The 14,945-nt window shown below is 57.8% G+C and overlaps 1 protein-coding gene across 5 annotated transcripts in view; it reads right to left on the reverse strand.

Annotated features, from left to right (window-relative positions):
- PLB1 (phospholipase B1) overlaps positions 1–14,945 on the reverse strand; it is a 137,869-nt gene that overhangs the window by 22,692 nt on the left and 100,232 nt on the right. For all 5 annotated transcript variants that reach the window (XM_070067898.1, XM_051828745.2, XM_051828739.2 and 2 more), the window contains 10 exon segments: positions 12,946–12,989; positions 12,002–12,110; positions 9,956–10,007; positions 9,524–9,604; positions 8,884–8,949; positions 7,947–8,047; positions 6,702–6,783; positions 6,006–6,110; positions 5,175–5,270; positions 4,579–4,650 (listed from right to left, as the gene is read on the reverse strand). In XM_070067898.1, coding sequence (XP_069923999.1) covers positions 4,579–4,650; positions 5,175–5,270; positions 6,006–6,110; positions 6,702–6,783; positions 7,947–8,047; positions 8,884–8,949; positions 9,524–9,604; positions 9,956–10,007; positions 12,002–12,110; positions 12,946–12,989 — 808 coding nt within the window.

The raw sequence follows: 14,945 nt of genomic DNA on the forward strand, positions 1-14,945 counted from the left end.
TCCAGGCTCTCAGGAGGGCCGTACACGGCTCAGTTCTGGCCGTAACCACTTCCTCTTGTCTCATACTAACCCTGTGCACACATTCAGGCTCCTGTCTGGCGTTGCAGACATCCGACTCTGCAACCCCTAGACCCTCCCGTTTTACAGAGAGCAGGGAAAGGATGGGTTTCAGGTTAGAGAGCAAGCAAGAAGCTCAGAGCTGGGGCCAGACCCAACCTGGCAGGCTCACACCAGGGTCCGGCCCACAAAAGACCCCGCTGGGAGGGCGAGGGGGAAGGGGCTCCCCCGAGGTCTAGGGGGCACAGCCTCACACGTAAACCTCTCAGCCCAGACCCTTTCTCCTGCAAGCCAGTGTTCCTTGCACAGGAAGCAGGCCCTGCACTAACAGCACAAGACAGCGAGAGCTTGGGACGCCTGCCACCGTCGCCAACTGTGCTGGCTCCAACCACAACGGTTTAGCAGGGCCAGAAGGGGCACCCCCACCGAGGGCACGCTGGGAGCAGCCTGACAGTGACCGACCTATGTCTGCTGAGCAGCCCTTGCCTGCAGAGCACTGTTCCAGGAGCCGGCATGAGGGGAGGGCTCCCAGGCTCACCCACAGCCTCGTAGGGGGCAGTTAATTTCTCCCCCCACCTTCAAAGGAGCCCTAACTGGACCTAGGGGTCTAGGGCTGGAGCAAGTCCCAGAGTGATGGGCACAGGAGGAAGCAGAGGACAAGGACTAACCCTACCCTTTCAGGAGCGCTGCCAGGAACACTAGAGTCTATTGGGTCATAGCTCATCATGGAACCCATGGGGGAAGACAGTGCTACAGGGGTCGGGGTCGGGGTCAAGGTCAAGGCCACCTGGAATGTGGTAGAGAGGGCAGGAGCAAGGAGAACAGGCCCCGGGCAGTGAGCCGGGGTGCTCAGGCCTTGCTTTTGTTGACTGTGGCTCTTGCGTGAGTGGCAGTCGTTTGAAGGCCTGGACTCAAACAGGTTTCACGAGAAGAGGAATTTGATCCAGTCCGATTGGCTCTGGGGGCTGGGTTTGGAGCACCCAGAAAGTCAGTCAAAAGTGAAGGCGGCTTGATGGCAGGTGGAGGAGGGTTCCCACCCGGGGCCTGCTGGGGAGGCAGAGCCTGGCCAAGCCCTGATGGGAGCCAGCATCGGGCGAGTCTGCGGGGACTGGGGGCTGGGCCTTCCGGCTGCGTGGCAAGAGTCAGACCTCCCTGGGAAGCAGCAGGGCTTCCTCGGTGCTGGCTGTACCAAGTCGGAGGGTGCGGTCGCCGGCTGGAAGGTGACCACGTTCCAAGGAGAGGGAGCTCCAGGAGCCAGGCTTTGGGCAGCACGATGAAGAAGAGGGGGAGTAAGGAGGGGTCGTAGAAGCAGTCCTTGGAGAGCCCCGTCCTGTCCAGTCTTCTATCCCACCCCATTCCAGCATGCTGGTCCACGCTGATGTCACAGCCTGTTAAAAGGGGGCCACCTGGAGAGCACGCCTGGGGAGGACGTAGGCATTTCAGCACAGGCTAAAGTGACGCCTAGGGGGAGACACGGTGTCATAATCCAGGCAGAGCCTGCATGGGGAGGACTCCAAGGCCCTCCAGTGAGACCCAGGGCCATGGCACCAGTCTCTGTTGTTTGACAGGGCAGCAGGGCAAGCTGACCTCTCGCACATACACCGACCACATCCAAGCTGGTGGCTGTGGACATGGTTGGGGAGGGGGCAGGTGGCGGCACTGGAAGGATCCTATCCCCTAGGGTGCCCAACGTGTCCTGCCCACAGAGCTTGAAAACCCCCGTAACAATGACAGAAACAGGGGCGTCTGGAGGAGCAGAGACTTCCGGAAAACAAATATCTCGCTACTGTCTAGTCGCTCTTGGAGGGGGTGGTGGGCTGGGGGCAGGATGGGGTTTAGAAGCTCTGAGCATTCAGAAGATAACCGTGTCGCTCCTTTGCAAGGCAGGATCGAGGCTCTGCTAAACAGGGAAGAGTGAGGGAATCCCATACACTTTTGCTTTTTCTCTTGATAAAAGGTGAAATAGATGACATTATTCAGCCCCTCTCCCCTGCCTACCCTCCCTCTTCCCTGGCTTCTCTGGTCATATTGAGACAGGAGGCAGAGCTAGCAGTCAGCCACTTGGGTATAGTTCTTATCACCGCAACACCTATGGGATATGGATTTGTTTCCTCTTGTTCTGGAGATACGCACCCCCCTGCCTGGACCACGCTCCTACCAGCTCAGGGGACCAAAGTAACCTACAGCTCATTATATTGGCATGCAAAACGACACACCTACCAGCCACCGTGATAGGAGACATCAGACCATATAAGGAGCCAAAAGGGATGGCAGCTAGATTCCAGGAAGTCTCCACCTACTTCCAGAAAAACTGACTATTCCTACGTTTTATTAGAATGCACCACCCCCGTCATTAAACAACCCGTATACCGTTACACACGGTCCAGAAAACAGCAGGCCCACTTGGACTGTGAAGCATGCATCTTTGCTGCTTGCTATTTGCTATTCTCCTGAATTCCTTCTGGAAGCAAAGACAAGGAACTGGATACAGGGCAGCCCTTGCTGTCCAGTGCCAATATATTTAGCCTGCCTTTTGGGTAACCTTACACCTTATAGGGCATCCAAGGGGAAAGCTATTTTAAGGGTTGGAAACATAGGATTGGAGTTTGAGAAAGAAGAAATGAAGACACCAAATGAAGAATCCAGTGCAAAGACATCTACCAGGAAATCCTGGAGACAGAAAAGCCTCCAAGGGAGGGGATGTGCAGAGAAAGAGACTGGTACATCAGAGTTGGAGAATGGTTGAAGTTGAGAAGGCAAAGGGTCATTAGAAGAGATAAAAGTGGAAGAAAACTGAAAAGTGGACAACTCAAGGCACTTTAGCGTCCACACCCCCAAGGGGCAGGTGGTTAACTTGGACATGTACTTCAGAGAGGTCCCAAAGGAACAAAAGCTGAGGACGCGCACAGCTGCTCTTCCAGGAGGTTCAGCCAGCTGCCCCTGGGTTGGGGAAGGGGTGGGCACTGGCGCCCCCCAAGGAAGGGAGGGAAGAAGAGTCGCGGCCAATCAAAGGTTGGCTGTCAGTAACTTGCCCAAGCTGAGGGCACAACAGATAACCTGTGAACTTGCGCCCCCTGGCTGTGCCAAATATCCCAGCAGCCCGACCGGGGCTGGGGGAGGGGCGGGAAGTGGTGGAGGCCCAGAAACCACCCCCCGACCCCAAACCCCGGGAGGCTTCCACCCAGCTGGGCCTCCTCTCCCAGTGACCTGCCTGTCACCTGTGCTTGCCAGTGGTACAGCTGAGCTGGCTGACAGATGGACCCTTGGGGAACAGGCTCCAGGGGTGCTTAGCAGCAGCCTCTGGGCGCCCGCGGGTTCCAGGAGGCTGGGCTTGCCCTCTGCTCAGCACTGGCTCCGTCGGCTCTGTCCAGCAGGGAGGAGCTGCAGCTGAGCCCGCTGAGCCTGACGTGCTGGGAGGGAAGCACACCAGACTTCGGGGCAGAGATGGGCAGAAGGTGCCTTGAACACTAGCAGCTGGGGGGACTGACAGTCATACCTTATGGCCAGGTGGGTTGTTTGAAACATTGAAATACTCACAGTATTGGTTGATACCCATTGCTCCAAGTCCCCAAATACCCTTTACCACCCAAGTTGCCTGATTGCCCTTCTATTACCCCTGCAGTGCGCTCGGGACCTAGCACTCAGACGGTTACGGCCGGCACAGCAGAGGCCTGGCCCTGGCCCTCTGGCTGGCACTTGGCCCTTTTGCCCTGGAGGCATCCGTGCCACTACCTTCACTTCCCATGCCTCTTCCTGCTGGTCTCATTCTCCTGGTGCGGCTGATGGTACACAAGGCTGAGCCAGGGCCTGGGCAGGGGTGCCCACTCTCGGGAGCCCCAGCAGACACACGGGGGAGCTGCAGGTCCATCCCCGCTGCTGCTTGGCTGGAAGAGGGGGAGAGGGTGGTGCGGCCCCACCCAGGAGCAAGACCCAGCCTCCCAGACTGGGTCAGGCTGTCTGCTTTTATTGCCACTGCGGGCTCTCTGGCCTTGGCCTTATTTGGTTAAAAAGGCAAAAGACAGGCCCTGGAAAGTGGAACTGAAGGCAATGGCAACACGAACCTGCCCCCACCCATAGCCTGAAATCAAGTTTAACAACCACTTACATATTCCTCCTTACAAGGAACCCAGGCTGCTCTCGCCGGCCCTCCCAGCCCCCTGCACACGGCCTCCGGCTCCCCTCTGATCCTCTCCTCGCTGGAAACTCCCAGTCCTGGCTCCGCTCTCCAGCTATCACTCCTGAGCCCGCCTGGACCTCGCTTGGCCCCGCAGCCTGCAGTCAGACCACAAGAGCGCCTGGCCGCACACCAACGACCCTTTCCCCTCTCTCTGCTTGGGCCCAGCCATGTCTCCCACTCCCAGAGAAAAAAACTGCTCTGTGCTCTTGTCCACCCTGTCCATCCTCAGCCTCCAGCTCAGACCCACCCCAGGCCAGGGGAAAGCGGGGCTGGTGGCAGCCAAGCGCCAGGCCCAGGCTAAGCTCTGGTTGCCAAGAGGAGCAAGGCCGGCCCTCTCTGGTTACCTGAGTGGGGCAGGTGAGGGTGATGGCCGCCGTCAGGTCCAGTGCATCCGTTTTCCCTCCCAGGGGCTCCAGCTGATATGGGAAGGAGAGAGAGACACACAGGTGCACTAACCGAATTCTGCAGAAACAAGCCCACCCTGGCGCCTCCTGCAGTGGGGAGAGCTCAGAAGTCAGTTTCAGAGGGCTTGGCTTCCTCTCCTGCCTGGCCAGCTGCCAGCCGTGGGGTCCTGGGCGAGCGGCTTTGCTTTGCTGGGGTTCACTTCCTTAGAAACTCATCAAGTGGTCTCGTGGGGCACCCAGGGCTGCAAAGGGCTCAAACGGGCTGATGCGGCTTAAACTGCCCGGCATGGCTGCGGGCATGTGGAAAACGCCTCATCACAGTCGCCAGAGTGGAGGAGGCGGTGCGGCCAGAGCTGGGCCACGCAGCCCTTTTAGGACCCTGATCTGCAATTTGATGGGTTTCCACCGAGGCGCCCACCCTGCTCTTCTGTCTCTGGCCTGGAGGGAGCCCACGGGCGAGGCGCCACGGTTTCAGGAGGCTGGTGCTTTGCCGTCTCCTGGAACCCAGGGCACCAGGGACGCCTCGCTCTTCTTACCATATTGCGCCAGAGGGCTCTGGAGAGCTGGGAGTGGAACTTCTGATTTGGGTGGACGCAGTCTGGGGCGAAGAAAGACGTGTCCAGGCGCCCGTCCTGGGGGAGATGAGAGACTTCCTCAGGCTCCTGCTGGCCGGCCCTACCCCTGGGACTGACCTGTCACCCCACCCCCACCCCCCGCCCGAGTCACCTTGAGAGGGAGAGCAGAGCACTCTCACAGGTGAACAGCTTTGGGTGAGCGCAGACCCGCCCACTTCCTGCCCCACAATTCCTTATTATTTAGTTTAAAAAATAAAAAGTGCTTTGTCTGTCTGTGGGCTCATTAGTCTATAACCTTAGCATCAGTGGGACCAAGCGCCCAGACTCAGAGGGAGTCGGGCTGCTCAGCCAGCAAATACCACCGCTGACCAGCCCCCCAGATGGGTTTTCACAGTCCTGGGGGGGTGCGCAGAGCCCATGGGGCGGAGTGACTTGATGACAGCTCCTCTGTCTCGGGGCAGCTGGGGTCACAAAGCTGCCCTCCAGTCAGGCCAGGGCCTCAGCACGGACATCCAGGTCCACCCGTCGGCCTCTGAGTGGCAGTGCCCAGCAGATGCACAGGCAGAGTGGAAAGAGGTGACACCCAGAGCCACGTGCAGGAGAGATCACACATGGGGGCTTCGTGCTCTGCAGCAGGTGCCTTCAGATTCTGCCGTGACAAGGACGACTGGGACCTCTCGCGGCGTCTGCAGAGCCGGCGTGCGGGTCCTGCCTGGTGTACGTGCCGTAGAAGCACTTGCTGCTTCTCTCCCAAGTGGCCCCCCGGCTGGCGCAGGGCAGCAGGGACCGTACCTGCAGGACGGGGAGCTGGATGCTGTGGAAGAAGGGCTGCAGCACCACAGAGAAGTCCTCCCGCGTGTCGTAGCGGCCGGACTCCACCAGCTCCCGCAGGCTGCTCTGGGGACACACACACACACACACACACACGGGGCCTCAGCACAGGCCCAGGACTGCCAAGCGCTCAGTGGCGGGAGGGCCGAGGGCCGGCTGTGGGGCCGCGTCCCTGTGCCCATCTCCCTGAGCGTGGGATGGTAAATTTGCAGACAGGTTGGAACGCCCTTTGTTGGGGTTCTAAGTGGACTGAAACCTCTGTGTGCTGGGGAGTCACAGAAGCCTCCTGCCTGCCCCCTCCCTTGTGGCCCGCCTGTGAGGGCAGGTGGGAGGGTGGGGCTTGAGGTTGTCGGGCAGGGGATGGGATGGGGGGCAGCTCTGTGGGAGGGGGGTCTGGCAAGGAAGGAAAAAGTGATCTCGCAGGGCACCCAGGGCTAGTGGCCCAGAGATGGGGGTAAGTCCCCTGGGGGCAGCTCAGCCAGCAATACTGAGTCCTCTCCAACCACCTAAGACCCCAGCCAGGCAGAAGAAGGGCCCCAGGGGAGGCGATGGCTCCACTCAGGCCCCTAGCATTTCTTCCCTGTCCTAGGCACCTGCCCTGGTGGGTCTGAGAGTGGGTGGGGAGAGGACACGAGATGGTGGCCTTCTTGGTCTCACCTGGTAGGCTTGTGCGAGGGCCTCCAACCGGGCCAGCTCATAGGAGTTCTCCCGGGGGCTCAAGACGCAGTTACACAGGGCGCTGCACGGGGAAAGATGACCCAGCGTGAACCCCAGCTCAGGCGTGGGTCCTTGGGGCCTGAGGTGCGCTCGGGGGCAGTTTGAGGCCAGACACAGGTGACAGAAGAAATCCCCTTTGAGACCCTCTCATAAAACAGAGGACACAGAGTGGGCGGCAGGTGCCGGGCCTGCCACAAATCATGCTGAGCAGAGGATACCGTAAAGCAAACACCACATGGGATTAGCAAAACAAAAGGGCTTCCTCGATACCTCCGAGCTGGTACTTGGGGGCCTGATGCCACGGCCTCGGTCACCGCCTGTGATCCCATCAGGGCCGCACATGGATCGCTCGCCCACAGCGTGCACCGAGCACTAAAGGGTTCTCTGCCCAGGGTCCAGAGCCGGGGCTGGTGCACAGTAAGTTCCGAGAGACGCGTGCAATAAATCGGCCCTCGTGGCAGGTTTGCTGAACACGAAACTGCACGCCCACGGGCCTGTCGTCCGCTTTCAGCAACAAAACGCTCCCGCTGTGAACTTGCCCTGCGTCCCCTCCCGGTTTCCTTTGTCCCCAAGAAGGTCATGGAATTCTGAGTCCTTCCCTTGCTTCCTGGTAACGATCTGACCACGTGCACATTGAGGGGCACTTCAAAAAGTTCGTGGAAAAATGGAGTCAAGAGATAAGTTTATTCTAGTGCAAACATTTTAAAAAAATCTATATAATTTTTTCTTGATAATAAGCATTTTTCACAAACTTTCTGAAGGCCTGTTGTTCAAAGACCCTCCCCCCTTTCACACACGCTACCCCCTTCCTCGGTCAAGGTTACGTTGTCATCAGGATTCTAGCTCCTGTGTTTCTCCAGGGTCACCAGCTTAGCACCTTTTTAAAAAGAATTTTGTTTTCATTTCATTCAAAAGCCAGAGACAGAGACAGAGGAGACCTTGGTTCACCTTCCAATGCCCACCATGGCCAGGGCTGAGCCAGGTCAAAACCCAGGAACTTGAAACTCCACCCAGGACTCTCACATGGGTGGCAGGGACCCAAGCACTTGAGCCATCCTCTGCCGCCTCTTAGGGCGCACATCAGCAGGAGGCGGAGGCAAGACTCAAACCCAGGCTTTCCACCGTGTCCTTGGCCAGCCCAGGGTGAAGGTGTCTCCAGCCTGGGGGGAGTCAGCACCTGCCTACCTGGCCTGCTGCACTGGGCACTTGTCGGGGTTCCCCAGGAACACCTGTCGTGTGACACTTGGGTTCATGAAGTCCACGAGGTTGACCAGAGCTCTGGGCACCTAAGGGCAAGGCTGTAGGTGAGTGGGGCTCCAGAGGCTCCTTCCTGGGGGCCCCGAGAAGTGAGAATTGGCCAGACAGTCTCCTTAGAATTGCTGGGATGGCAATTGACCAGATGGGATTGCCAGAGTCCCTTTAGAATTGCGTGGACAGCCCCTGGAGTGGCATCTGGAGAGATCTCTCTAAGGGCAGGTGCACAGGGCCCCAGAGGCCAGGCAGCTCACAACTCCTCCTGGGGTGGGGATGCTGCCCACACAGGCTGTGGCACGGCACCTCTCGGAGGCGGGGTCAGCTCCACTCAGTCATGATTTCATGAGCCCGAATAACTGGCCTCACATTTGGTGAGACTGGACACCTCCTTACCAGGTCCTGAGCCCCGTCCAGTTCCCTCCAGCCTCATCTGCTAATTGCTGGGTGGGTAGGTAGGGGCCGCAGCCGCCCAGCAGGTTACCTGGGGCTCAGAGCACTCTCTCGGGAGCAATCCGCCTGTGCTGCCGACTCGGGCATGCGCCCTGCTGCGTGTGGGCCCTGACTTGCTCTAGGCACACCCTGTAGCTCAGCACACAGTCCTCAGCCTGGGGGCCACCTGGCTGCGGCCAACAGGAATGTCCCAGGTAGTGGTAAGAGGACAAACGGACAGCACATTGCCTTCCCTGCTTCAAACCCAAGACCCTCCAAGGCAGATTCCAAATGGAAAGACTTCCATGGGGACAGACCCCAACCTCTGGGGAGGGAAGGAGACCCTGCCCTTGACCCTGACCTTGAGAGGAGGGGCTCTTCCAGCATTCTTTCCCCCAGCCCACCTGCACCCCAACCAGCTTGTGGCAGCCCCACCTACCTCTCTGTGGAGGGCGTCCAAGGCGTCTCGGAGATGGTCGTAAAAGTTGGCTGCAGAATACAGGTTCTGGGAGAGGAGGAGCTGTGTAAGGTGGGGAGGCAGGGGGGCACAGCAGCATGGTCTCCTGCCGCTGCAGCCCCGAGGGCTTGTGCTCCCTCTGGCCTCGGCTGTGACCAGCTCCTGGTGTCACAGTCTGAGATGAACAGCTGTCACAGGTAGGCCAGCGGGAACCCTGGAGCCTTCGGGCAGGGCTTGAGTCAGGCATAGGCAATAGAAAGGGGTCTGCTTGGCCTCTGGGGCCCTGTGCACCAGCCCTGTCGAGAGACCCCCCACCCCAGATGCCACTGCTTGGGGTCTACGGTCTCTGTTCTTTCTGAATTCTTGGGAGTTACAAGTGAGAGGACTAGAACCACCATGTATCTGCCACCTGCTGTCTCACCATTGTGCATGTGCAGATGGTGCCAGGAACCTGAGGGGCGCAGGGTCGTCAGTGAGGGAGGGAGAGAGGGCAGGGGACACGCCTGTGTGCACACGTAGGTGGTATAGTCAGATAGTCAGGGCTGGCTCTAAGCACTGCTTTTAGGGAGGGTCTCCAAGGTCTACTGGTCAAGGTCAGGGGCCTGGACCCCGCCCCCATTACCGAATCCGTGCAGTAGTCACACAAGTCACTGGCTCCGATCTGCACCGTGATGACCTTCCAATCTTCTTGGAAATTCACTCTCTACACGAAGGGAGGAAAATGTTTGATGATTTCTGAGAAACAAAAAGGCTACAGCTATGTAAACCCACATGACCCCCACAGCCTCCTTGCCCGCGGGTAAGGATCTCCGAGCAGAAGGAATCTTGGAGGTTTATTTATAGCCCACAGAGGTCAGGGTGACCAGCAACACACTTCTCCCCGTTCCCATAATCTCCTCGCCGGGCTGGGCCTCTGGCAGGGGGCTGTCCCAGCACTGCCTGCACGCCTCTAGGGATAGGGCGCTCGCTGCTTCCCTTGGAGACAGTTCCATCTGGGGACAGCTACGCGAGGTTAGACAACGCATGTTTATACAGAACCATCAATCTGACTCACATGGTCGTCCTTCATCCTCTGAACCAGAGTCTGCACTTGGCTCATAAGATCCCTGAGAAAGAGAAAATCAATCGTGGTGAGCAACAGTGCCATACTTTTCCTCCTACAGGACCTGAACTAGAAGTTTCCATGGCCTCCCCTCCCCCCCAATGCATGAGCTGCTGGAGACCCCGAGACTCGGAGGCAAGCAGCGGCTCACCTCTCCTGGAAAGAGAGAGAGAGCAGTCTTTGGAAAGCTCACTACATGCTCATTCCAAAGCTGCCGTCCAAGGTCCCGCCCATCCCACTGGCTGCCCGCTCTCCCCTCTCCAGGACTCATTCAGGATTCCATGCTAGGAAACCACTTGTCTCTCTATTTATTTATTTATTTATGACAGGCAGAGTGGACAATGAGAGAGAGAGACAGAGAGAAAGGTCTTCCTTTGCCGTTGGTTCACCCTCCAATGGCTGCTGCGCTATGGCCGGCGCACAGTGCTGATCCAATGGCAGGAGCCAGGTACTTCTCCTGGTCTCCCATGGGGTGCAGGGCCCAAGCACTTGGGCCATCCTCCACTGCACTCCCTGGCCACAGCAGAGAGCTGGCCTGGAAGAGGGGCAACCGGGACAGAATCCGGCGCCCCGACCAGGACTAGAACCTGGTGTGCCGGCACCACAAGGCAGAGGATTAGCCTAGTGAGCCGCAGCGCCGGCCTCACTTGTCTCTTTTCAAGATGGGCACAGGTCCTGAAATTCGACCTGGCTGCCAGGAAGCTGAAAGTGTGATATTCAAACACAAGTGCCCTACAAACGCTCACATACGCACATCGACTCCTCATCTCCCTCGGCGACCAAGTCTTTTCTTCCCGGTGCACGTGTTACTCTTCCTAAGCTTGTCTACACGCTTATTTCAGAAGGCGGTGAGGAAGAAATTCACCTTCTCTACCTGCCTGGAATAACTCATGGAGGATCGGAGCCTCCAGCACCCAAGCTCTCTGCTTATTCAGCCTGGGGGAGACGGATCCACAGCATGGTGGCCCCCTGCCATGGGAGGGGGAGCAGCTGTCAGAAGCGATGTCTGTTACCAGGAAGTGTCTTCCCTTTGCAGGCTGAGAGGCCTGGTTTGGGGGCCCCACCCAGGAAGGATGGGCATGAGGGTGTGGCCTGAACCTGGAGAGGCAACATGGCAGAAGCTCAGGATGTTGGGCCAGGTGCTGCGTGGAGCATGGTGAGCGCCCCCTTGCGCGACCACCCTGGGAGGCTGGGCAGTTCTGCTTCGGCTGCTTCTGGGATTCTCCATTTCATTTCTCGTGGGCTCCATCTCAGAGCTGGGTGGCAGCAGGACTGGCCGCCCGCACAGCTCCAAGACTGGACGTTGTATCTCGCGCACCCACTTGGCTGGCGCCCCTCATCTTTTTGGGCATTGCCACATGTGACACTCTGGGGAAAGTGGATCCTTCCAGCACCCTTGTGCTAGGGTCAGTTTTAAGAATTGGAGGAGGGGCCGGTGCTGTGGCATAGCGGGTAAAGTTGGTTCAAGTCCCGGCTGCTCCACTTCTAATCCAGCTCTCTGTTATGGCCTCGGAAAGCAGTACAAGGTGGCCCAAGTCCTTGGGCCCCTGCACCCACGTGGGAGTCCCAAAAGAAGCTCCTGGCTTTGGATCAGCCCAGCTCTGGCCATTGCAGCCATTTGGGGAATGAACCAGTAGATGAAAGACCTCTCTCTCTCTGCCTCTGCTTCTAACTATGCCTTTCAAATAAAAAATAAGTAAATCTTTTAAAACAATGTTGGATGAAGGGGGTCAGTAGGTGCAGTTATGAGAACAGGCTGCACACAAGAGCAAGGTCCTGGGGCACTGGCTGTGGGGATGTCGCTGCTCAATGAGGCCCTCCTCTCCCACCCTTCCTGGACCCCCGCTACAGCCTCAGACATGGGGGCAGCCTGAGCCTGCCCAGTCGCTGCCACAGATGGAGAGTGCTAGCTCACACAGGGTCAGTACTGGGGTCTCCAGGGGGACTTTGTGCTCCCGTCCCCTACCCCACAGGCCCACCCACCCCCAGGTGTCGTACCTCGCCTTTGCTCCGGGAACAGCCTGGTTGAAGAAAGCATTGGTGCCACTGGCATCACCAGTGCCCACGGCGAAGCCCATGAGGTTGCTGTTGAACTGCCGGAGGATATCTGGAAGAGGAGGGGAGTGTGGTGGTGCACTCGGGGCGAGGCCAGGCAGGGCGTCTGCTCTGGCACTGCGGGGCCTGGGTCCCCACACTTCCTGCACAGAGCCACGGGGTGTGCCCGGCATCACTGAATTCAGTGACCCCAGGACAGGCCGGGCCAGAACAGCAAGAGCCTCTCACCTAACAAAAATATTTCGATGGGGCTGGTGTTGTGGTGCAGTGAGCTAAGCTTCTGCCTACAACACCAGCAGCCTGTATCGGAACACGGGTTCGAGTCCCAGTTGCTGCTACTGATCCAGCTCCCTGCTAATGTGCCTGAGAGGCAGTGGGAAGATGGCCCAAGTGCTTGGGCCCCTGCTGCCCACGTGGAAGTCCCAGATGGCGTTCCAGGTTCCTAGCCTCCTTCTAGCCCAGCCCTGGCCACTGTGTCCACTTTGGGAGTGAACCAGTGAATAAAGATGTCTCTTTCTATCTCTTAGCTTTCCCCTGTCCCTCTGCCTTTCAAATAAATATAGGAACAACGTATACAATTTGCAGTGAAGAGTCACCATCCAATCTGTCTCTGCACGCCCCAGGCCAGTTGAAAACACCAGAGGTTCAGACTGTTCCCTAACTTGCCCTAGGTCAGCCCACAGGCACAGAGAGGGGCAGGGCTCGAACTCAGGTCTCCAGGCTCCAAATCCAGCATTTAGGGCACAGTCTTCGGCTGCCTGTCCACGGCCTCCCCTCCTATCTCGGTGGTGATCGGGGAGGTTCCTCCATCACCTGGGAGGCACTCTCAAGGGGCCTTGGGCTCAGACAGAATGAGGGATACAGCCAAGTCCCCGAGGGTTACTCACTAGGCAAGGTGGTCACGTTGTCCAGGGAGCCGTCCCCTCCTGAACTGCATGGAGGGAGCGAGAGAGAGACTAAATCAGTACGTACACCTGACACAGGGAGCCCCCCGCCCTTCTTCATGCACATCGGCTCCTGCCAGGTACGCCAGACCCATCTCTGTGTTTGAGGAATCTGAGACGTGTTCAGTTCCCTGGTGGATCTGTTCCCTGAAAATCCAGGATTTGAAGACAGGAGGGAGCCATTTTCTTCACCAGCTCCGGAGGGAGAACACTGAGCTGGGTGCACACGGGGTGCCAGCCGCGCTCCAGGTCTGTCACCTCACGTCTCCCACCACTCTCAGGAGGGCGCTGTGACAATCTCCCCCTTACCAAGTAGGACACAGAGGTACACAGAGGGAACTAAAACCCGGACTGAGCTGGAAACCTGTAGGAAATGTGTGGCTTCTCTCTGCCCAGCAGGCAGGCGAGCTGCACTGGTGGGTTAGGGGCTGCCTCTCACTGCCTTCCAAAGCCCCCATCGGATGTCATCCACTCTGACCTCAGGACACACAGGGGATGCCATGTGCTGAAACCGAGCATGGCTTCGGGAGGCGAGGAGAGAAGCGTCCCCACTTTCACAAAGGCTGTGCCTTGAACAGCACTGACCGTGACCGTCCCTCCGTGCCCCTTCCCTCAATCCCAGCACGTTGGTCCCGGCTGAGAAATTTTAGTAACACGTCCTCGGGAGCAGCCTCTGGCCCAGCGGGCAAGACTCTCGCTAAGATGCCCACGTTCCACAATGGAGCGCCTGGGTTTGATCTCCGGCTCTGGCTCTGGCTCCAGCTTCCTGCTAATGCCGACCCTGGGAGGCAGCAATGATGGCTCAAGTGATTGGATTCCCTGGATTCCGTGGTCTCCCTGGATTGAGCACTTGGATCTGGCACAGCGCAGGGCTGTTCTGAGTACCTGCGGAGTGACACAGCCTATGGGAGCTTTCTCTCACTGCCTCTCAGACTTAAAATCAGAAACACAGACACCATGTAAACACACACACATGTTGCACTGTACTTTCTATGTTAAACATATCTTTGTTCTAAAACCACCATGGCAATTGACCAACAACCTATGGAAATATCTCCCTGACATTTTGGAGCACAAATTTCTGAAAGAGGATTACAGAGATACATATGGAGGAATGAAACTATGCGAGCCTTCATTCTGATCAGGCCAACGTGAAGCACAAAGGACTTAGACCCCGGCCGGACAGCTGGTCTACCTTAGAGCCCTCAATGAATGAGGTTTAGATTTTATCAAGAGCTCAGTGCTTGGGCTTTGTTCATCTGTTGTCATCCAGGGTATACAGATGAATACCCTTGGTGGAAGGAGTTTCTGTAATAAGACATCAAACTCCTCCTAATTAATAAAGAAATGCATTTCTTGGTAAGCCAATTTTATCTGGGTCCCAAACAAGTGATCCCAAACAAGCTCACTTCAATGGAAGCAAAGGCTCTGGAGAGCTGGTTGAGCTGCCGAGGCTGGAACCTGCATCCCACCTGTGACCTCACCGTCAGGGCCCTGGCAGTGCTCACAGCCAAAGCGGCTCAGCAGCTCCTGCCCGCGGTCACTGCCCCCAAGAATTTGGGGGCCCCTGTCCCCCCAACTCCATGATGTTGTCTCCTGCAGGGGGCAGAACCTCAGGCTACATCCTGAATTGACCTAGCCTCAGGAACTGCCCGGGGCTTCTAACCTGAAGGCTCCCACACCTCCAGAAAACTGCTCTGCTCGGATGGCGGTGGTACTACGTGTCACCTCCCGGGGGGTGACAACTGGCATTACAAAGAGCTGTGGGAGGAAGGGAAGCACTGGATTGAACACGATTTAAAGATTTCTGCACTGCACGGCTTCTCAGAGCCTTGCATACGTTCACACGCGTGTCAAGTCCCCAGAGGAAGGACACAGGTGTTCACGTGGCCCCAGAAAGCACAAAGCACGCTCCCTTCTGCTGGAGCTCCTGCTCCAGGGCG

This window comes from Oryctolagus cuniculus, chromosome 2, assembly GCF_964237555.1.
Source record: "Oryctolagus cuniculus chromosome 2, mOryCun1.1, whole genome shotgun sequence".
NCBI lineage: Eukaryota > Metazoa > Chordata > Mammalia > Lagomorpha > Leporidae > Oryctolagus > Oryctolagus cuniculus.